Source organism: Equus przewalskii, chromosome X (assembly GCF_037783145.1).
Source record: "Equus przewalskii isolate Varuska chromosome X, EquPr2, whole genome shotgun sequence".
In the NCBI taxonomy this organism is placed as follows: Eukaryota; Metazoa; Chordata; class Mammalia; order Perissodactyla; family Equidae; genus Equus; species Equus przewalskii.
In genome coordinates this window covers 25,704,510-25,727,144 of record NC_091863.1, presented here as the reverse complement: position 1 = coordinate 25,727,144, position 22,635 = coordinate 25,704,510, and the positions used below count along the sequence as shown (strand labels likewise).

The window sequence follows — 22,635 nt, the reverse complement described above, 5'->3', positions numbered from 1 at the left end:
TAAATAGTTTATTCACATTCCTCTCTGCTTCCAAAGGAATTTCCCACTCCAATATTTTATTCTAGTTCTGTTATTATTAACTTTTTTACACTTTTTTAATTCTCTAGAAGATTTTTGGTGTAAGATGAAGTCAGTATTTACCATCTACTTATTTCAAAAACAGACACCTCTGTTTATCTTAATATTAAAACTTCTACACATTTGAAATTAAAAGTTGGAAATTGAGAGAAAAGGAAGCTAATCTTATGTGAAATTAGGTCAGGATTTGGTTAGATTCTAAATTAACATAGAAGGGAATGGATGTGGTTGTTTTTTTCACCACAGGGAACATGTTGCGTGAAGAGCATGGTTTTATAATACTAAAAAAGATTATGGGGAAAAATGATGCATTTTACTAGTAAAGTGTTTTTGTGTCTGCATTTTGCTAAGAATGTGAAGTAGTAAATATAACAGTAAATTATTTTAAAACACGTAGAAACTTACACAAAACTTACTCTTATTTACATCATAAATTATTCACACCTACTATCTTTTTCCATAAACTATATAGAAGCAGCCATCAACTCCTGAAGACTGTTTTGAAGGGGAGGGAAAAAAGCATACAAATTATGTATTAGAAGCTCTCAAATTACACCTGACCATTAAATAAGTGGTATTGTCATAGGAAAATAGTCAAAGGATTTTTGACTGGTGACTTTAGATATGTTATATCATATTAATAATCATTTGTTATTAAAATATATAAAATATAATTTCTCACCAGTATTTTTTGGTAAGAAGAAAAGCTAGTAGTTTTCCTTTCTAAATTAAAGTATTTATTTGCAAAGATGATACACTTATATTTTTCAAAAATTAAAAAATATAGTGAAAAATCTCCCACCCCTTCCACCATCTGCCCTACTATCACCAAACATTGATTTTAGTTCCGGGAATATGTCTACAAGATAAATTCCTAGAAGTAAAAGTTCTGGGTCAAAGATTACATGTATTTGATAAATATTGCTGAATTATCTTCCACAAGGGCACACCAATATGAACATCAGCCATGTATAGGACTGTGTATTTTCCGCAACTTTGGCAGCATAGTGTGTTTCAAACCTGGGTTTTTGTGAGTGCAATAGATGAAATTTTCAGATCTCTCATTATGAGCAAGGCTTAGCTTCTTTTTGTATGTTTAAAATACATTTGTGTTTTCTTTTTTGTGACCTGTCCTTAACTTTTGTCTAATTTTCTTTTGGGTTGTTGGTCGTTTTCCTTATTAATTTTCAGGAGCTCTCTTAAGTGCTAGGAAAATTAGTCCCTTATCTGAGATGTGAGTCACAAATCCTTTTTTTCGCAATTTATCATTTGAGTTTGCTTTTAGTTTTCTATGCCATGCAGAAGTTTCTGATTTTTATGTAGTCCGATTTACGAATATTTTTGTCTGTTAATTAAAGATGTTTAACTTGAGGATAAAATTACATTTTTTATGTTGTTAACATCTCTGGACATGTATTGGTTCTTACGTTAGAAAAAAAAGAAATGAATCCTGAATTTGGAAATTGTTTGTCTTTGATTCAACAGATATTTATTGAAGTCCTATCAGGTGTAGGAACTCAGTTCGTCCACAAATCAAAGCTCAATGAGGGAGGTCAATGTAAATAATAAATTAAATAGTGTAAGGTAAATGCTGTGAATGGTGGGAAGTACAAGATCTGTGAGGATATACCTAATGCAGATGCCAGAGCTAAGCTGAAAACTTCTTGTGTTCCACAATCTCATTATAAGCTATCATTTAAGGATTCCAAATATTAGTCAAATCTCACTCATTCCCTATTTTCTGTCAAGCATTATTCTATCTCAATAACCAGAAAGGGATGTGTTGGGAGGATGAGAAGGAAACCAACAATCTTAGTTAAAAGTTATACAGATTTCTGTGCTTATATATGAAGCCTAAATGAAACGTGAACTACTTTGCGATCAGATATAAATGAGTTCATTGCTCAATTTTAGAGCTTTTAAGCAAATATGATGGCTTTTATCTCCAGTAGCTTCAGAATCTAGAGGCTCTTAGATTGTGTAAGTTGAGCTGTAAAATGCTTTTACATGTACTTGTGAGTAGAAAATGATCCAATAAAAATAAACTGTTTAGTTACTTCCTTATAAATGCAGCAAAAGATAGGTTGAGGGCAATATTAGATTATATATTATATACATGGAATTACATTTGTGATATTAACTATCGCACATACTTTTACACACTCACACACACATAAATATGGTTCAGCACCATAGATTTCTTTATGGGTTAGAACTCATGAAATACAAATAGGTCTTTATCTAATACTGTGTTTACTTGGCTTTATAGCAGGGTACAAGGAAGACACAACAGATACAGCATCACGATTCATTATTTATGGACAAACATTCCATGCTACTCACACATGTTTCTTCTTTTGACTCCTCACCTACACAGAGAAAGGCTGCCAGGGATGAAAACCAAGGTTTGTGCAGGTCACCTTAAATAGGAGACGTAACATCTATTTCCCTTCCATCTTTTACACCATTTTAGTCGTATAGACCCAATGGCTGTATTCCAACTCACGGCTGCCCCCTGTCAGATACAGTTCCATACAACAAACAAGGCGGGCCCCACATTTCCCATTCATCCTAAATTTTGTATTCCAAGGAAACATTGTTGTGAGAGCCTGAGATCAGTCCTGGGCTGGCGTGCGTCAGCCCAGACTGGTTGTTAAACCTACATTCATGCGTTCACATACATTTTACATAATACATATAAATGTATTTACAGTATTTCAAAATACATATTGTTTACGTATAATACGAGCACATGTAAAATTCCTTCCCCTATACATTAATTGATTGGTTATTTTGTCCATTAATTTATCTCTTTTTCACCCTACATCTCTTGGGTCCAATTAACAAATGTTCATAGTTAGTTCTTTTAAAAGTATCTAAAACAATTGTTCCAAAATATGGGGCATTGTTTAGACAGTGCACTAGTAAATTAGTATGCTTAGCTAGTTTACTTTTAAAATGTTCTCTATTATTCATAGTATCATGATAATATTATTATATAATAGATGCATATTGTAACATTTGTGTTCATATTACAATGTTATGTTCATATTATTAGAATAGTATTAATAATATCATTAAAAGTTGCCAGTGCAGGTTTACATGTTTTATTCCTGTGTACCTATTTTAGCTCTTGATAATCTGAAGAAAAAGGCTTTGTTCTTGTTTATCCTGTCTCTCTACTTACACTTGAGCTTGAGTAATAATCAGTAACATTTAATGAGTTTATTTTCATTCGCTAATATGCAGAGCACTGCTCTAAGCTATTTACATGGATTACTTTATTTAATCCTTACAGTGACCCTATGATGTAGATACTATCGTTGTCCCCATTTTATAGAGAAAGCATTGAAAGTTAAGGAAAACTTGGCTAATGTGCTGGAAGAGACCTGGAACCAGGATTTAAAACCAAGCAGCCTGACTCTAGACCTCACAGTGTTGAGCAATATGTCATACTGTTTTCCAAATTATTTCACATTTCTCAACCCTCATGTCATCATCCATTTATAACATTGGGGTAATGATAGTGTCTATATCATAGGGTTGTTGGGTGGATTAAAGAGGCAATAAATGTGAAACTTCCAAACATGGTACTTGGCACATAGTAAGCCCTTAATAAAAATAACCAACAATCATTGTTATATTCTACTCTACTTCAGATGTTCTTTTTACTTCTTCTTCCAATCATCTGATACTGTTTTACTTGATTATACCAGGACCTGCAAACTATAGCTCACAAAAATGCTCGCCTCACCCGTTTTCTTTGTATGTAAGAGAATTTGCTTGTACAATTACAAGTTAGAAGCAAGTATAAAGGCAGAGTGGCTGACATATAATACACATCACACCATTAGGTTTAATAAGTGAATGGTTAAGTAAAGAATACTCTCCTTTATTTTTGTCGATTGGAGTTTTGTGTGCATTTGTGTGGGTGTGTGCTTTGAATTTCCAAAAAAGGCTTATTGTCTTTAAAGCATAGAATTTTGGAAAGACTATTGATCTATGATTTGTAATATATAAATTAAATCCTAACATGGAACACATATAAGTAATCAATATCATGCTGTTAAAATACCAAATTCAGTAAATTTCTATTACATTTTATGGCAAGTAACTTTAAAAATATTTCTTTTTCTTCTTTAAATTTATTCCATGAGAATCTTTTACATTTTTTTCCCTTGCAGGTTTCTAGAGATTTACCTGAGAAACAAGGAGAAATTGAGGCTCATATAAAAGACCTTGGACAGTTTGAAGAACAATTAAATCATCTGCTTCTGTGGCTGTCTCCTATTAGAAAGCAGTTGGAAATTTATAATCAACCAGATCAAACAGGACCATTTGACATTAAGGTAAGGACTTTTGGCTTTAAATATTGTTTTCCGAAGGAACGGCAGTATCACTGAACTGAGTTTCTCATTCATTATCATCATCGTTGTTTTTGTTATATTAATTATTATTATTTAACTAGCATTTTTTATTTTTTCTTCCAGCGTTTATTGGCAATAATGTATTCATTAAACTCATCATCAGAATGCCTTCATCATATTTGTTACTACAATCCATTTTCCATCCCTACTTTAGTTGCACTTAATATGTGTTCGTAAACTCCTTATCTAAGACTGAAGTCATTTAGGAGAGGAGATGCCTACAACATACAGTATAAGCTCTTTAGTAGACATTATAAAACTCTCTCAGATGGACCCCGGTTTACCTTTCTATCTTCTTATTCTTCCAACAACCTCCCTTTATATTCTAGCCATGATAGCTTATATGATATCTTTATATGCATATGGTTTTCTGCCATGTCTGTGTTTTTAACCTTCTCTCTTCTTTAAATGACTTCTTTCTCTTTTTTTTGGCATGACGAATTTTCCTCCATCCTTTGAGACTGAGTTCAATGTCATTGCTTCTTCAAAGCTTTCTTCCATACCCCAAGTAAAGGAAAAACCCCTTTTAGGATTTCTTATAAGCCTCTGTATCCATCTCCTATAGCCTTTCTACATTGATTTACACTTAAATTTTACAGACCTGAGTACCTCATTGAACTGTTCTTTGCATGCACAGGGCATCTTCTTACATAGCTCTCTTATCTCGCCCATTTCTGAACACTCCCATCCCAGGGCCCAGCATAAGGTGGGTACTTGTTAGTATTTTTGAATCAATGAATAAAGATGATAATGAGGCAACCAGAATGGTAATGAAATGCTGCAGGTAAGCCTAGGGCTCCAGACAAACATGCCAGTTGGACACCACCGTCTCCTCCTTTTCTTGTCCCTGTACACACTGATTGTTCCTATCTTTTCTCCCTTCTCAGGAGCATGTTATAAGGACTTGTACCAACATAATGCCCTGTTTTATATCTCCTATGGGCCAACAACATTAAGTAGCCAATCAGATAAACCAACTCAACTGAAAGTACAACCTATTAATTAATATAATGATGGACAATTTCAGACTAGTTAAGTAACATCTTGGAGTAAAGTTTTTCTTTTAATTCATTGACCCAAATCATTCAATTTATTAACTTTGTAGGATTGTAACAAGCTAACATTTCTAACTATCTAGTTGCTGTTTTCCTAGGAGATAAGGCAAGGATAAAAGGAAGTGTGAGGATCCTCTAGAGAGGAGAAAGTGAAAGTTTAGGAAGGACAGGCTTGAGTGAGGATAAGGAGAGAGAGAGAGAAAGAGGTTTGATACAACTGAAATGAGTTATATTTGCAAAGTGTACCCCACTAATTTTACCTTCCTGACATTTCTATCTGCCGTTCTGATCGCTCCCCCCAAGACCGGGTGATATTGTGTAAGTCACAGGTGGACATCTTTTCACCTGCAAAACCCAGGCTACTCAACCAGTGGCATGGTCTTGGCTTCAGTCTGATGATTAAGCTCAAGTCACAATAGGCTTTACTCAGAACAAATTTAGTTAGCTATAAGAAAGTATACAGGACAGGTAACAAAACAGCCTGCACAATGATGGCACAGTGGAGGTCTTCACACCAGGACATAGCTTCTGATGCACCAGTCTTCCTGCATTTGAGTCATGTGTGGTCACAGGGACAAGACTGGGTAAATGCAAAGCCACATCATCATTCGGGGAAGCCACCAGTTTTGGAATCTCTTCAGTTTTTCCACCTTCCTAGTACATGGTGTCCTTGGAGGTCTTTGAGTAGCGCCCATTCTCCAGTGCAACTGCATCTCATCAATATTTATTTTTCATTGCTCAATAAATAATCTCAACAAAGAGTACAGTTACTTGGTCCAATAAACAATAACCTCAGCCAGATTCTCAATTATCTTGGATCTAATATATTCTTCAATATTTCTTGATTTAGTATTACAAAGAGGAAAGGCCATAAACTCTTTATTCCCAACCAAAAATAGCTGTTTGTAATTCACAGATAAAAGCACATTCCGTTACTTTAAATATAATTTTCAGTAAAAATGTGCCTCTTCATTAAAATAATGAAAAGTATATTTACTGTTAGCCATCTATCATGGTACATGGAATATATTTAAGAGAAAAGATAACAAAATCCTCTGATACAAATAGATATTGTTGACTGAACCAAGTGACTTTTGTCCCAGTCTCTGGCCCCCAGAATGGTTCTCAAATATTGAAAACTTGCATTGGGCCTTTGTTTGTTCATGGCCCGTGGATTCCTGTCAAATGAGTCCTTGCAGTTGGGGTGAAAGCCACTCTCAGCTGTATTAATCGCGTTCCTTTATCAAAGCTACAAGTCACCACTCACTGCTGCGTGTAGTTTCAGAGAGTCCTGATATTTGCCTCCTGCAGCTTGGTCTAAATCACTGAGGGGAGAGGTACCTGCTTTTTCCCTGGCAGTCAAACTCCTTGGCTTCAGTCCTCTGTGCATATTCTGAGTTTTTCATCTCTGGAGTACAGATTTCAAAAATATTCCTTTAGCCTTTTTCTTCTGCTTGTGGCTGTATCCAATTCAAAAAAGATAATAAAACCGTGTAATGATGACTTGAGAGATTCTCCTCAAGCTTCTTAGACCCCTAGCTTGTAAGCGGGAAATAGTGACCTGTGAATAGTGTGAATAATTTGCTAACGTACCTAGTCCTTTATCTCTCTTTGTCTAGCCTCTATCTATATTCACTGTCTAATAAATGATTTATTAAGATTGCACAGAATTCTTCTGCTATAAGATAGCTGATTTCAGTCTTTACAGCTCGCTATAGCCTTCTGCTTAAAGAGATTAAACTTTTTTCTTTCAGTTAAAAAAAGATGAAAAAATGGACTTTGCTTAACTTTAAACTACTGGCAACCCAAAATAAAGTTTCTAAATAGTTTTGAGGACATGCCCATTTTGTAACACAGAGAAACACCTTTTACAAATCTTAGGGATGAGTTAATACAAAGAAAGTAGATGCACAAGGAGCCTCCATTTTCCTAAATTTAAAGAAAATGTCTTTGTCTGGCCATGGTGGCCATGGCTACCTCTGAAACAAGGGGCCTAAGGCCTTATCAGTCAGGGCATTGACTAAACTTATCAGTCTAGTCAAACTCTGAGCACCTGTTGGAAAAATATGTAATACCCTCTGTGAGCCTCAGTTTTGCCTGTTTGGCACTTCATGCTTATTGATGAAATGCAGCTAGCTGTGTAATGAAACTCAAATAAAAAAAGCCTTAAGGGCTCTATTCTAATACATTGTTTATGCTGGAGTGAAAATTGCCTGCACATCGCTTGCTTTGTGCAATTTACTCCCGAAATACTCCTATTCAGGAAATCCTGCAAATAGCAATATTCATCTTGAAAACCACCTCCCAGAACCCTTAGCAAGCTGAGAAACACGATCAATGAGCTCCTGATGTAGAAGGGGAAAATTAGGCGTAATCCCAGCCGTTTCCCATCAGTCAGCCCACTAGAAGGCACGCCTTTGGATTTTGATTTTCAAATGTACTCTCAATTTAGACATAAAATATGTTGATTTCAGATTTCAGAAATGATAATTCAATGCTAAGAACCAGGGGCCAGTTAAAATGTCTATAAAGGGTCTTAGTTTTTAATCTTTAATGAGTACTTTCAATAATGAACTGGAGGTATACTATTTAGCTGACGTAAAATTCCCTAACTACTGCTTCCCAAACTTTTTATTAAAATATGAGATGGGGGAGAGAAACACATAATTTTATATTAAGTCTTATTGACTGAAATACTTTCATATTGATGACAGGGAGGGTTTCTGCCTCCTTTCAGGGATGACTTTCCTTCCGTGGGCTATAAATAAACATGACGTACTGGCTCTGCTGGCTTTTCCTTACCATGTAGGAAACTTAATTGCCCATAATGTCAAATCCACACTAAAAACTACCAAAGAACACAGTTGTAGTTACTGAATGGTAAAGTATCTGAGCTAAAATTCTTCTCTGCATGTTTTCATGTTGCTGTGTTATCACAGAAAAAATTGCCCCGGACAACTTAATAGGCAAAGAAGACTTTATTTAAGACCATTGCAATAGAGAAGAGAGATTGAACTCAAATCCACTGAAACAAAAGGCAGGAGAGTTTTTAAGCATTGGGATGAGCTGGTGGAAATGTACTGGAGGACGTTAGCAGGGAGGTTGGTCAGTGAGATTAGGCCCTTTGTGTTTGCTAATTGTCACTTATTGAAGGTAGGCTACTATCCTCCCATAGAGACTGGGAGACAGGGTGCTATCCTTCCTGATATTTACATTTCAAAGGGAAGGCTCCCAGGTCCTTGAGAAAGACATTTCTGGGTTGTAGACGATTTACCTCTCAATGGAGCCGAGAAGGAATTTAAAACGGAAAGTTTTCTAAAGTAAATGCACTAAGAAAAGAGAGGTTGGGCCTATAATCAGGAAGAAACCTGTCTAAAGTTGAGTCAAACTAAGGAGAATGTTAAGCCCATCTTTGTCAGTTTCCTCTTTTGTTCAAGGAAAACCAGGTTTCTCATTGAATGACTTAGGGAAAGCTAATCCATGTAGTTCATTTCAGAAGTTTTCTGTTGTTGAATAACTAGTTGAACTGACTCTGAGACTTGCTAGTAGAGAATATTTACTGGATGATGTGAGCAGTAAGGTACTTAATGAGGCAGAATTTTCTATGGAAGTAAGAAGAAAAACAAAGATTAATGATTGGAGCAGACTGTAAACCCAGTTTCTGAGTTCAGAGAGTATCCAATTAAGACGATTCCTAGATGGGTTAGAAACACCTTCTGATGGTAGAGTGAGGATGACAGCGGCCATTTGATGACAGTTTGAATGTTTTGGGTGATGGCACAGACATCAGAGAGATTTTGATAAGGTTGTCCACAGTCATGTTTATTTCCTGGAGCAGAGCATGAAGGGTGTGGAAGTTCCAGTGAACATCCTGAGTGTCCCCACACCGCAGCAGCTCCAGGCATGAAGGTTGTCCATACGTAATCTACTGTGCTGGTGAGTGGTGAGTTCTTTGAAGTATTTATCAAGTTGTCCAGCTTCAGCGTTCAGGGCTTCTGTAGATCCTGGGGGGAAAGTTTGACTATAAGACAATATAAAGTCCCAATAAGGATCTGGACAGTCAGCTTTTAGTTCTCAGTGATGCCAAGTCAGGAAACTAGGAGAAAACTTGGAAGAATTAGTTTAGAGAGTTGTAGCCAGATATTGAAGGAAACTACAAAAACTGAAAATTTGGTAAGAACTGACAAAATGTGTAAGACAGGAAAATCCAGTCCAATTTAAGGGCAGGTAACAAAATCATGTAGTTAACAAGGAAATGCAAAAGAGCACAAAGGCAATGAACATGACTAGAATCTGATAACCCACAAGTTATGCTCTAGTTTTCTATGGAAACAAAAGTTTTTTCTACAATCACCTCCCATTTAATCAAAGATGCTCAAAGTAAGATTATTCTTGTTTATAAAATAAGGCTAGACTTTTTATTTACATAGGTGCAGCAAGGATAGTCGTTGGCCACATAGGCCTTTTAAAGTTGGTTTTGCTGAAAGTTTTCATAAAGAATCTCAGATTTAAGGGGCCGTGCTGGTGGCACAGTCGTTAAGTTCACACGCTCTGCTTTGGTGGCCTGGGGTTCACAGGTTCAGATCCTGGGCATGGACCTAGCACCACTTGTCAAGACACGCTGTGGCATCATCCCATGTAAAACAGAGGAAGGGGGCCGGCCCGGTGGCGCAGCAGTTAAGTGCGCACATTCCACTTCAGCGGCCCGGGGTTTGCTGGTTCGGATCGTGGGTGTAGACATGGCACCACTTGGCACACCTTGCTGTGGTAGGGGTCCCACATATAAAGTAGAGGAAGATGGACACAGATGTTAGCTCAGGGCCAATCTTCCTCACACACACACACACACAAAAGAATCTCAGATTTGACTTTTTTTAATTTTCTTTTTTAATTAATTTATTTTGTGGTAACATTGATTTATAACATTATATACATTTCACATGTACATCATTATATTTCGATTTCCGTGTGGATTATATTATGTTCCACACCCAAAGACTAATTACCATCCATCACCACACACATGTGCCTAGTTACCTCTTTCGCCCTCCTCCCTCCCCCCTTCCCCTCTGGTAACCACCAATCCAAACTCTGTTTCTATATGTTTGTTTATTGTTGTTTTTATCTTCTACTTAGGAGTGAGATCATATGGTATTTGATTTTCTCCCTCTGACTTAATTCACTTAGCATGATACCCTCAGGTTCCATCCATGTTGTCACAAATGACCGAATTTCATCATTTCTTATGGCTGAAGTAGTATCTTTATCCATGCGTCCCTTGATGGGCACCTAGGTTGCTTCTGAGTCTTGGCTGTTGTGAATAATGCTGCGATGAACATAGGGGTGCATATATCTTTAGGCATTCATGTTTTCATGTTCTTTGGATAAATACCCAGCAGTGGAATAGCTGGATCATATGGTAGATCTATTCTTAATTTTCTGAGGAATCTCCATACTGTTTTCCATAGTGGCTGTACCAGTTTGCACTCCCACCAGCAGTGTGTGAGGGTTCCCTTCTCTCCACATCCTCTCCAACACTTGTTGTCTCCTGTCTTGTTAATTATAGCCATTCCGACTAGAGAGAGGTGATATCTCATCGTAGTTTTGATGTGCATTTCCCTGATAGTTGACGTTGAACATCTTTTCATGTGTCTGTTGGCCATCTGTATAGCTTCTTTGGAGAAATGTCTGTTCAGATCTTTTGCTCATTTTTTAACCGGGTTGTTAATTTTTTTGTTGTGAGATGTATGAATTCTTTGTGTATTTTGGATATTAAACCCTTATCAGACGTATGGTTTGCAAATATCTTCTCCTAATTGTTAGGTTGTCTTTTCTTTTTGTTGATGGTTTCCTTTGCTGTGCAGAAGCTTGTTAGTTTGATGTAGTCCCACGTGTTTATTTTTTCTATTGTTTCCCTTGCCCAGTCAGACATGATATTTGAAAATATGCCACTAAGATGAATGTTGAAGTGTGTACTGCCTATGTGTTCTTGTAGAAGTTTAATGGTTTCAGGTCTTACATTCTAGTCTTTAATCCATTTTGAGTTAATTTTTGTGTGTGGTGTAAGATAATGGTCTACTTTCATTCTTTTGTGTCTGTCTGTACAGTTTTGCCAACACCATTTATTGCAGAGACTTTCTTTTCTCCATTGTATGTTCTTGGCTTCCTTGTCAAAAATTAGCCGTCCATAGATGAGTGGTTTTATTTCTGGGCTCTTGATTCCGTTCCATTGATCTGTGTGTCTGTTTTTGTGCCAGTACCATGCTGTTTTGGTTACTATAGCTTTGTAGTATATTTTGAAATCTGGGAGTGTGATACCTCCAGCTTTGTTCTTTTTTTCTTGGGATTGCTTTGGCTATTCAGGGTCTTTTGTTGTTCCATATAAATTTTAGGATTCTTTGTTCTATTTCTGTGAAAAATATTGTTGGAACCTTGATAGGGATTGCATTGAAACTGTAGATTGTTTTAGGACAATCTACAGGTATAGACATTTTACCTATGTTAATTTTTCCAATCCAAGAGCACAGAATATCTTTCCATTTCTTTGTGTCCTCTTCAATTTCTTTCAACAATGTTTTATAGTTTTAAGTGTACAAATCTTTTACCTCTTTGGTTAAGTTTATTTCTAGGTATTTCATTCTTTTTGTTGCGATTTAAATGGAATTGTATTCTTAATTTCTCCTTCTGCTACTTTGTTGTTAGTGTATATAAACACAACTGATTTTTGTATGTTCATTTTCTATCCTTCAACTTGACTGTATTCATTTATTATTTCTAAAAGTTTTTTAGTGGATTCTTTAGGATTTTCTATTTATAAAATTATGTCATCTACAAATAGTAACAGTTTCACGTCTTGCTTTCCAATTTGCATCCCTTGTATTTCTTTTTCTTGCTGATTCCTCTGGCTAAGACTTCCAATACTATGTTAAATAAGAGTGGTGACAGTGGGCATCCTTGTCTGGTTCCTGTTCTTACAGGGGTAGCTTTCAGTTTTTCTCCATTGGGAATGATATTAGCTGTGGGTTTGTCATATATGGCCTTTATTATATTGAGGTACTTTCCTTCTATACCCATTTTATTAAGAGTTTTTATCATAAATAGGTGCTGTATCTTGCCAAATGCTTTCTCTGCATCTATTGAGATGATCATGGGATTTTTCTTCTTCATTTTGTTAATGCGGTGTATCACGTTGATTGATTTGTGGATGTTGCATCCCTGGAATAAATCCCACTTGATCATGGTGTATGATCTTTTTAATGTTGTTGTGTTCAATTTGTTAGTATTTTGTTGAGGATGTTTGCATAAGTGTTATTGGCCTGTAACTTTCCTTTTTTGTTGTTGTCCTTGACTGGTTTTGGTATCAGGGTAATGTTGACCCTTATAGAATAAGGTAGGAAGCTTCCCCTCCTCTTCAATTTTTTGGAACAGTTTGAGAAGGATAGGTACTAAGTCTTCTTTGTGTGGTAGAATTCACCAGGGAAGCCATCTGGTCCAAGACTTTTATTTTGGGGGAGGTTTTTGATTACTGTTTCCATCTGCTTACTGGTGACTGGTCTATTCAAATTCTCTATTTCTTCTTGATTTAGTTTTGGAAGGCTGCATGATTCTAAGAAATTATCAAGTTCTTCTAGATTATCCAATTTGTTGGCATAGAGCTTTTGTAGTATTCTCTTATAATCTTTTGTGTTTATGAGGTGTCCAGTGTAATTTCTCCTCTTTTATTTATGATTTTATTTGAGTCTCCTCTCTTTTTTTCTTGATGAGTCTAGCTAAAGGTTTGTCGATTTTGTTTATCTTTTCAAAAAACCAGCTCTTGGTTTCATTGATTTTTTTTTATTGATTTGTTTAGTCTCTATTTCATTTCTTTCTGCTCTGATTTTTATTATTTCCTTCCTGCTTCTGATTTTGGGCTTTGTTTATTCTTTTTCCAGTACCTTTAGGTGCACTGTTAGATTGTCTTTTTGAGATTTTTCTTGTTTGTTGAGGCAGGCCTGTATTACTATAAACTTCCCACTTAGAACTGTTTTTGCTGTATCCCTTAGATTTGGGCATGTTGTATTTTCATTTTCTTTTCTCTCCAGGTATTTTTTGATTTCTCCTTTGATTTCTTCATTGACCCAATTGTTGTTCAGTAGCATTTTGATTAATCTCCACATGTTTGTGGCATTTCTGATTTTTTCCCTGTAGTTGATTTCTAGTTTCATAGCTTTTTGGTCAGAAAGATGGCTGGTATTATTTCGATCTTCTTAAATTTCTTGAGACTTGTTTTGTGGCCTGATATGTGATCAGTCCTGGAGAATGTTCTATGTGCATTTGAAAAGAGTGTGTATTCTGTGGTTTTTGGATGGAATGTTCTGTGTCTATCTATTAAGTCCGTCTGTTCTAATGTGTTGTTTAAGACCAATGTTTCCTTATTGATCTTCTGTTTGTATGATGTATCCATTGGTATAAGTGGAGTGTTAAAGTCTCCGACTGTTACTGTGTTACAGTCTATTTCTCCTTTTATGTCTGTTAGGAAAACCTAAATATCTAAAGCAATTACTATGTTGGGTGCATAGATAATTACAAGTGTTATATTTTCTGGTTGGATTGTTCCCTTTATCATTATGTAGTGCCCTTCTTTGTCTCTTGTTACAGTTTTTGTTTTAAAGTCTATTTTGTCTGATATAAGTAGTACTACCCTAGCTTTCTTTTCTTTGCCATTTGCATGGGATATCTTTTTCCATCCCTTCACTTTCAGTTTGTGAGTATCCTTAGATCTGAAGTGTGACTCTTGCATGCAGCAGCAATATGGGTCTTGTTTTTTTATCCAATCGACCACCCTATGTCTTTTGATTGGAACATTGAGACCACTGACATTTAAAGTAGCTATGGATAATATGTACTTATTGCTGTCTTGTTACTTTTTTTCTAGGTGTTTTAGTAGTTCTTCTCTTTTACTTTCTTCTTCTCTTGCTCTCTTCCCTTTTGGTTTGATGATTTTCTTTAGCATTATGTTTGGGTTCCTTTCTCTTAATTATTTGTGTATTTATTATAGATTTATGATTTATGATTACCATAAGGCTTATATATAATAACCTACATTTATAGCAATCTATATTGAGTTGATGGTCTCTTTAATTTGATCTCTTTCTAAATGCTCTACTCTTTTACTCCCCTTCTCCCATATTTTATGTTTTTGATATTACATCTAACCTGTTCTTTTGTGTGTGTGTATCCATTACCCTCTTATCATGGAAATAGATAATTTTAGTACTTTTGTCTTTTGATCATATTCTCTTCATAGCTGGTTGACTTGCTAACTTTACTGTATTTTTGCCTTTACCAATGATTTTATTGCCTTTTAAAAAATAATTTTCTTATTCCTATTTCTTCCCTTCTTAATAAGTCCTTTTAGCATTTCTTGTAAAACTGGTTTCTTGGTGATAAACTTCTTTAATTTTCGCTTGTCTGGGAAACTCTTTATCTCTCCTTCCATTGTGAATGATAACCTTGCTGGGTAGAGTATTCTTGGCTGTAGTTTTTGTCCTTTCAGCACTTTAAATATATTGTGCCACTCCCTTCTGGCCTGTAAGGTTTCTGCTGAGAAGTCAACTGATAGCCTTATGTATGTCACTTTGTCCTTTGTATGTCACTTGTTGCCTTTCTCTTGCAGCTGTTAGGATTCTCTCTTTAATTTTTGACATTTTAATGATAATGTGTCTTCGTGTGGGCCTCTTTGGGTTTATTTTGTTTGGAGCTCTCTGTGCTTCCTGTAGCTGGATATCTGTTTGTTTCCTTAGGTTAGGAAAGTTTTCAGCTATTATTTCTTCAAATAGAATCTCCACCCTTTGTCTCTCTCTTCTCCTTCTGGGACACCTATAATATGAATGCTAGTGCACTTGATGTTGTCCCAGAGTTCTCTTAGACTGTTCTCTTTCTTTTTAATTCTTTTTTTGTTTTATCTGTTGAGCTTGGGTGATTTATTCTAGTCTTTCATCCCACTCGCTGATCTATCCTTCTGTATCATCTACTCTGCTATTGAGTCCCTCTAGTGAATTTTTCATTTCCTGTATTGTATTCTTCATTTGCGATTGGTTCTTTTTTATATTTTTCAATTCTTTGTTGATGTTCTCACTGAGTTCATCCATTCTTCTCCCAAGATCAGTGAGCATCCTTACGACTTTTTGTTTGAACTCTGTGTTGGGTGGATTGCTTATCTCTGTTTCATTTAGTTCTTTTTCTGGGGTTTTGTCCTGTTCCCTTGCTTGGAACGTATTTCTCTGCCACCTCATTTTGCCTCTTTCTCTGTGCTTCTATCTGTATGTTAGGTGGGTCATCTACATCTCCTGATCTTGGAGAGGTAGCTTTATGCAAGGGATGCCTTATGAGGCCCACCAGTGTGCTTCCCTCTAGTCACCAGTCCAAATGCTCCAAGAGTGACCCCTGTGTGGGCTACCTGTATCCTTCTCTTGTGACAGGGTTGCTCTTGCAGCAGGTGTACAGGGAAGCTAGGCTGTCTACCTGGCTGGCTAGTTTTAATTCTCAGCTGTGTGTGGCTGCTATGGACCGTTCAGTGACTTTACCGGGTTTAGGGAGCCCCAGCACAATTGGCTGCAAAGTCTAATAGGACATTCCTGTTGCAGTGTTTCTGTTAAGTGAGTAGGTCCCCAGCATAGCTTGTTGCTAGGCTCAGGGGCATACAATTGCTGTAGGCCTCTGGCCTACAAGGCTCTTGTCAACTCTCTCAGGATTGCAGCTGGGTGGGGCTGACCTCAGGCATGAGAGAACCCAGTTGTTTCAGGTTTTGGAAGGTGGGGCCAATCCCCTATGTGGCTGTTGAAGCACAAGTCTTCTGCAGCTGACAAGCCCCAGGGCCCACAGGTTGACATAAACTGTCAACACACTCCTGGCCCATGCACACGTCCTGACCCCCTAAAGTGGACCCAATCGCCCCACGGCAGAGGCCCCCACACACTCCATCAGTGCCCCACACACTCCACCCACTCCTTGCATGTGCCCTGCCACACAGAGGTGGACTCACTCACTTGCCTGGAAAGGATCCAGGCACCCCACCTATGCAAGCCCACAAGTTGCCTGAGGGCTTATGGTTGGGTGGGGCTAGTCCCTAGGGTGGGCTGCCTGCCCTGGCTGAGCTGGATTAAATGGAAGCCCCAGTGGGTAGGGCAGACCCTGGGCTAACAGGCCAGGGGAAGAACTCCAGTGGCATCTGCTGGTCTATATGTCAGCACACCTGTAGTAGGTCATAATGATGGCTGCCACCAATGTCTCAGTCCCTAGAGAGATCTCACCTCTCACTGAGATGTGCCCAGAGCCTATCAAGTGAGTCTCTTCTCAAGAGAGGACTGTGCACCTTTCTTTCTGGTGATTTTAGGTTGCTTTCCAAAGTGGGTGAATTTGTGTGGGGGCCCTTTAAGAGCCGAGTTTTTCTCCCCTTATGTCCAATAGCTTTTCTAGGGGTATTCCCCATTGTAGTTAATAGCCTGCAAAGCCAGATATCATGAGATTTGTCTCAGTTGTGCTGTGTCTGAAGGATGCTTATAGTGGTAATGCTCCCGCTCTCCTCCAGGGAAGGCTGTGTACCTTAGGATTGCTCCTGGCTGGCTGTGAAGCTCTGCAGCTCATGAAGTTGGCTTGTTTTATCTCTCCAGAAGGAATTTCTGCCTCTTCCACCTTAGAACTATCCCTAGTTGTGGGAGTTCTTTTTTATCCAGCTTTCAGTTCTCTCTCAGGGGTAGTTGTTCCAAGAATAGTTGTAAATTGGTTGTGTCCATGGGAGGAGGTGATTTTAGAGTCTGCCTATGCTGCCATCTTGACACCAACTCTAAGATTTGACTTTTAAAAGTCTCATGAGAGCCACTCCTGATGGCCTAGCAGTTAAACTTCAGCCCTGCTTCAGCAGCCTGGGTTCAGTCCCTGGGCATGGAACCATACCACTTGTCTGTCAGTAGCCATGCTGTGGTGGCATCTCACATAGAAAAACCAGAAGAACTTACAGCTATACACATCTGTGTACTGGGGCTTTGGGATGGAAAAAGGAAGAAGATTGGCAACAGATGTTAACTTAGGGCAAATCTTCCCCTGCAAAAAAAAAAAAAAATAAAGAGGAGCTGGCCCTGTGGCCTAGGCCTAGTGATTGGGTTTGATGTGCTCCACTTCAGCAGCCCAGGTTTGTGGGTTCAGATACCAGGCGTGGTCCTGCACCACTCATCAGCCATGCTATAGTGGCAACCTGCATATAAAGTCGAGGAAGGTTGACACAGATGTTAGCTCAGGGCTAATCTTCCTCAAGCGAAAGAAGGAGGATGATTGGCAATGGATGTTAGCTCAGGGCTAATCTTCGTCAGTCAAAAAAAAGACTTAAAAAAAAAGTCTCATGAGGTTTGGAAGGCGAGCCGAGTTTGCCATCAGATTTTATCTGCAATACCTATGGATTTGGGTGAATTTTTCTATTCTCAAAATATCCTAAGGTTCCTGAGCCTGCCAGGAAGTGACCTTTCTTATTCACCTGTAAGACTGGACACCCTATAAGGTCAGTTTTCCCAAGATGGCTTGTAGGCATTGTCTCCAAAAAGTCAATTATGGTTCCTTAATATTATGCACGTCATCCTCAAATATAACGTTCTAGTCAAAGCCTTGATTATATAATTAATTTTATCAATTATGTCCCATTACAAGAATAATAGATTCTTATTAAATCTATGCAGATAATTATATTGCCATGAAAATAAGAATATGCAATAAGAGTTTCTGAATTCTGGAGGAATTAGGCAGGGAGAAAAAGATAAATGTTTCTATTTACAAAAGTATAATCTACTAAGTTGCTATGAGTTATAGATAGCTTAAGAAAAATAAAAAAGGGAGGCCAGCCTAGTGGCGGAGTGGTTAAGTTCGCACGTTCTGCTTCGGCAGCCCAGGGTTCGCTGGTTTGGATGCCGGGGGTGGACATGGCACCGCTTGGTAAAAGCCATGCTGTGGTAGGCGTTCCATGTATAAAAGTCGAGGAAAATGGGCATGGATGTTAGCTCAGGGCCAGTCTTCCTCAGCAAAAAGAGGAAGATTGGCAGTAGTTAGCTCAGGGCTAATCTTCCTCAAAAAAAAAAAAAGAAAAAGAAAAAGGTGTTCCATCTATCAAGAAAATAGAACATTAAACCATCAGTAACATTCCAAACAAAAGCCCTAATCAAATCATCCTTCATCAGTTCCTTCAATTCTATGTAATTGATTTTTGTTTTGCTTGATCTTGGGATAACAGTTTCATAAACCCATCAACTTCTCTACTCGAGTTCTGGAAATCCTGACTCAGTCGGTGGTATGGTCTCAGAGTTATTTAAGCAAAGCTATCAGAAGCCTGTGTCCTAGAGTACCTGGCATAGTCCTTTCCATGGGTCTGTGAGCCCATCTCTTTCTTTGTTGTTGAAGACGAGCATTGCGACCTGCAGCTGATGCAAGCACTTTCAGGGAAGCCTCAGAGGAAAATGCTAACTATTTGTAAATGCCAAAAGGCTTCAAATAGCCATGGTTAAAGATCTTACGAGAGAGTTCATTTGACATGGAAATTTGGTTATGTCTGTGGCACACAACATTTTAAAGTAATAACTGGAATTACGACTGATAACGTTATACTGTCATTGTCTAATGTTATCCAAAGCTGCACCAGGACATATCATGGACAGTGAGTGCATTAACAAATTTCTGGTAACTTCATACAATTACTGAAGTATTTATATTAATAACATTTGACCCATACAAATATAACCTAGGGAAGGTTAAGCAACTCTTCTTATTCGATGATGCTTTTCATGCAGTTCAACATATCAAATAAACCTAATTATTTTTAATATCTCTCTCCTTAGTAGGTGAGAGAACAAATACTTTGAGATTTTCAAGTCAGTTTGAGATCATGATTTCATTTAGGATTTGATTTGTGGAAGGCAAAATATCAAAGGTTGTCAAAAATGTGAAAATGTTTGAACACTTGGTTAAGTAGGATCAGGGTTTCTGAAAGAATGCTTAACTACCCATTTAACCAAAGTGACAATAAAAGATTTCAAAAATAAATATAGGAGGTAACATGACTGTAAAAGACTCTGGCTCTTTCAAAAGTGAGATGACTTGGTTCTCTTAAATAATCAAGGATGTGATAAAATCAACATAAAACACAAATTATTCTGGTAACACAGAATCATTGTTGCCTCGGTGGATTACTCAAAAGGTAAAGGAAAACCTTTTACAATTTCTCGTTAAGAATAGACCAATAATCCAAGAAAATTTTGTCATTTCAAGGAAGAGAAAATTAAACTCTAGTTTTTCATTGGTGTACTGTTGATACTAAAGGTCATTTTTTTTTTAAAGATTTTATTTTTTTCCTTATTCTCCCCAAAGCCCCCCAGTACATAGTTGTATATTCTTCGTTGTGGGTCCTCCTAGTTGTGGCATGTGGGACACTGCCTCAGCGTGGCCTGATGAGCAGTGCCATGTCCACACCCAGGATTCGAACCAACGAAACACTGGGCCACCTGCAGCAGAGCGCGCAAACTTAACCACTCGGCCACGGGGCCAGCCCCGCTAAAGGTCATTTTTTAAAAGCTTTATAAATAAACCCATCCAATGATAGCCAGCTTTGACCACATGACATAAAATTCCTTTTCCACAAACCTTCTTCACCTTTCTATATCCATTCAGATTTTGCCTATACTTTTCCTCCTCTTCTATCTGGAACAACCAGTCATTATACCTTAGGACAAAATTACTCTTTTCTTGCTTAACAAAAACATATGCTATGCGCCTTGCATACATTACATACAAAGTTATTTCTCTTTGACGTTATTGTTTTTGGAGGTTTCATTTACTTATATTGATTATAGTTTTAAATCATTAATAACTTTTATTTTATAACAAAAACTAGGAACCGGATAAATGTGAACTGTCATATACTAGCGTTTTGTAGCAGAATAGCAAAGTTTATGAAAACAAGTTGAGGTTACCTGCTCAATACGAAGGCTACAACTCCCTCACCAATATTTGTAGAGGAGACTTGTAAGAATTTCTTTGGACCAAATATGTAATCTAATGGAGGCTGTGGACTGAAATTTGGGTGAGTGTAAGGGAGCTGAAGGGAAGATCGAAGGTGATAAAAAGACAGAATAGCAGAGATAATGGGAAGGGAGAGGTCTTAGATGAGTCGATTTGGGAAGATCTTAAGTTTCCCAAAGAGACTATTGAAATTTCAAATTATCTTTAGTATAATCATACCAACAAGGAAGGAAGCAGACAGCTCCACAGCAGTCGTCTTCAGAGAAGGAGAATTAGAAGAGTGAGAATTTCCCACGGGCAAGGGAGGGATCAAAGTAACAGCAACCAAGAAAGACAACTGAAATGAGATCTCTGCAGAGAAAGAGTACTCTAAATGCCAAAGAACCAAATGAGATCTCAGTGAGAATTTTCCGTGTTCTAGACCAATGGTAGCTTTCAAACGAAGAAGTCTGGGACTCTAACCCAACCTCAAGAGTATACTCAAAATCTGTCCTTACCAGGCTTCCAAAGACTATCCTCCAGAGCACTGGATTTTGAGTTGGACTCACCAATGGATCCCCAGTCAGTCAGGAATGTGGTCCGTGTTCAAAAATTAGCTTCTCAGCAGTTAATGTCATTTACTTCACTGTTTGGAATGAATAATTCATTTTCAAATAGTTATTGCCTTAGATAGACGTGTACTAGCTCAGGTTAAACTGAATAAAATAATTTTATTTAGTTTATTTTTAACGTGTGGTGTTTGGGAGGTGAGGAACAGAGAAAATGACACTGACCCCTTATGTCTAATCCTCTTTCCTAGAAAAAAAGTTTTAGTGTTTTCTATTAGGTATGAAAATATTTCTGTGGTATATATCCTGAAAAATAATAGGTGAAAGTTGTTGGACAAAAAGCCACAATATTCTCATTCACCATGCCACTAGACAGAGGTTTATTGAAGTTTAAAAACTCCCCTGAGGGGCTGGCCCCGTGGACGAGTGGTTAAATTCGCGTACTCTGCTTCGGCAGCCCAGGGTTTCGTCAGTTCGAATCCTGGGCGTGGACATGGCACCGCTCGTCAGGCCATGCTGAGGAGGCACCCCACATGCCACAGCTAGAAGGACCCACAACTGAAAATGCACAACTGCGTTCCAGGGGGCTTTGGGGAGAAAAATGAAAAAATAAAATCTTAAAAAAAAATAAAATAAAAACTCCCCTGATTTCCAGTTGGTTCTCAGCAAGAGTATAATTGTGGCTCCAATAAAACCTTGAAGATTGTTGAAGTTTGTGGATAAGTCTATATTTTAATGCAATTAGGCATCACCTTTTCTCTTTGAACACTGGAGATCATAATTCTCCCTCTTTACCACCCATCTGCTCAGTTCCAAAAACCATTGCTGAGTTGAGGTAGCATGACGATGGGAAAAGACACAAGAGACCCAACTTTGAATCCCAGCTCTGACACTTACTGACTTTATGACATTGTTTAACTCACTTACCCTTAACCTGACTTTCCTCTTCATTAAAAACAAAAAGTTGAGCCAATTTCCCTGGGACTTGATTGGATTAGGGTAAAACTAAGGTGGGGAAACATTGTCCTGAGGCAATAGAAAGAGATGGTGAACGAGAACTTTCCTGTTGTAGTTGGAATTTTGAGAAGAGCCCCTGAGAAGAAAAACTAGACTTGCAAAATACCCCCTCCTTCAAAAGAAAGCAGCAAGTTGCTACCAGAAAAACACTCCGAAAAAGATTGCAGTTAGTCATGAGATCTTCATGGTTCACCAAAACAAATTGCCCATGTAAGGAGAAGATTATAAACTTGAGAAGAGTTTCTTGAATTTAGAATTCCTGGAACAGGAAATTCAAGTAGGACTAACACTTTGTTGGCCAAGAGGAAACTGCTATGGCTTTGACTGTTTCCTTCCTCATGAGGGAGGAGAGAAAAGTGCTTTTCTTCCTCTCCTGCCAAGCCAAGGAGGGGGGCTCCAAATGAACCTGTTACAGTGGTATTCAAACCATTCTGCTTGCAAAACTCTCAAAATACTTTAGAAAACCAAGTATCC

General features: G+C 37.7%; 1 protein-coding gene across 11 annotated transcripts in view; it reads left to right on the top strand.

The window, feature by feature from the left end:
- The window catches only part of DMD (dystrophin), a 2,264,041-nt gene that overhangs the window by 1,566,812 nt on the left and 674,594 nt on the right, over positions 1-22,635 (top strand). For all 11 annotated transcript variants that reach the window (XM_070604303.1, XM_070604310.1, XM_070604305.1 and 8 more), the window contains one exon: positions 4,263-4,427. In XM_070604303.1, coding sequence (XP_070460404.1) covers positions 4,263-4,427 — 165 coding nt within the window. The remainder of the gene's footprint in view (positions 1-4,262; positions 4,428-22,635) is intronic.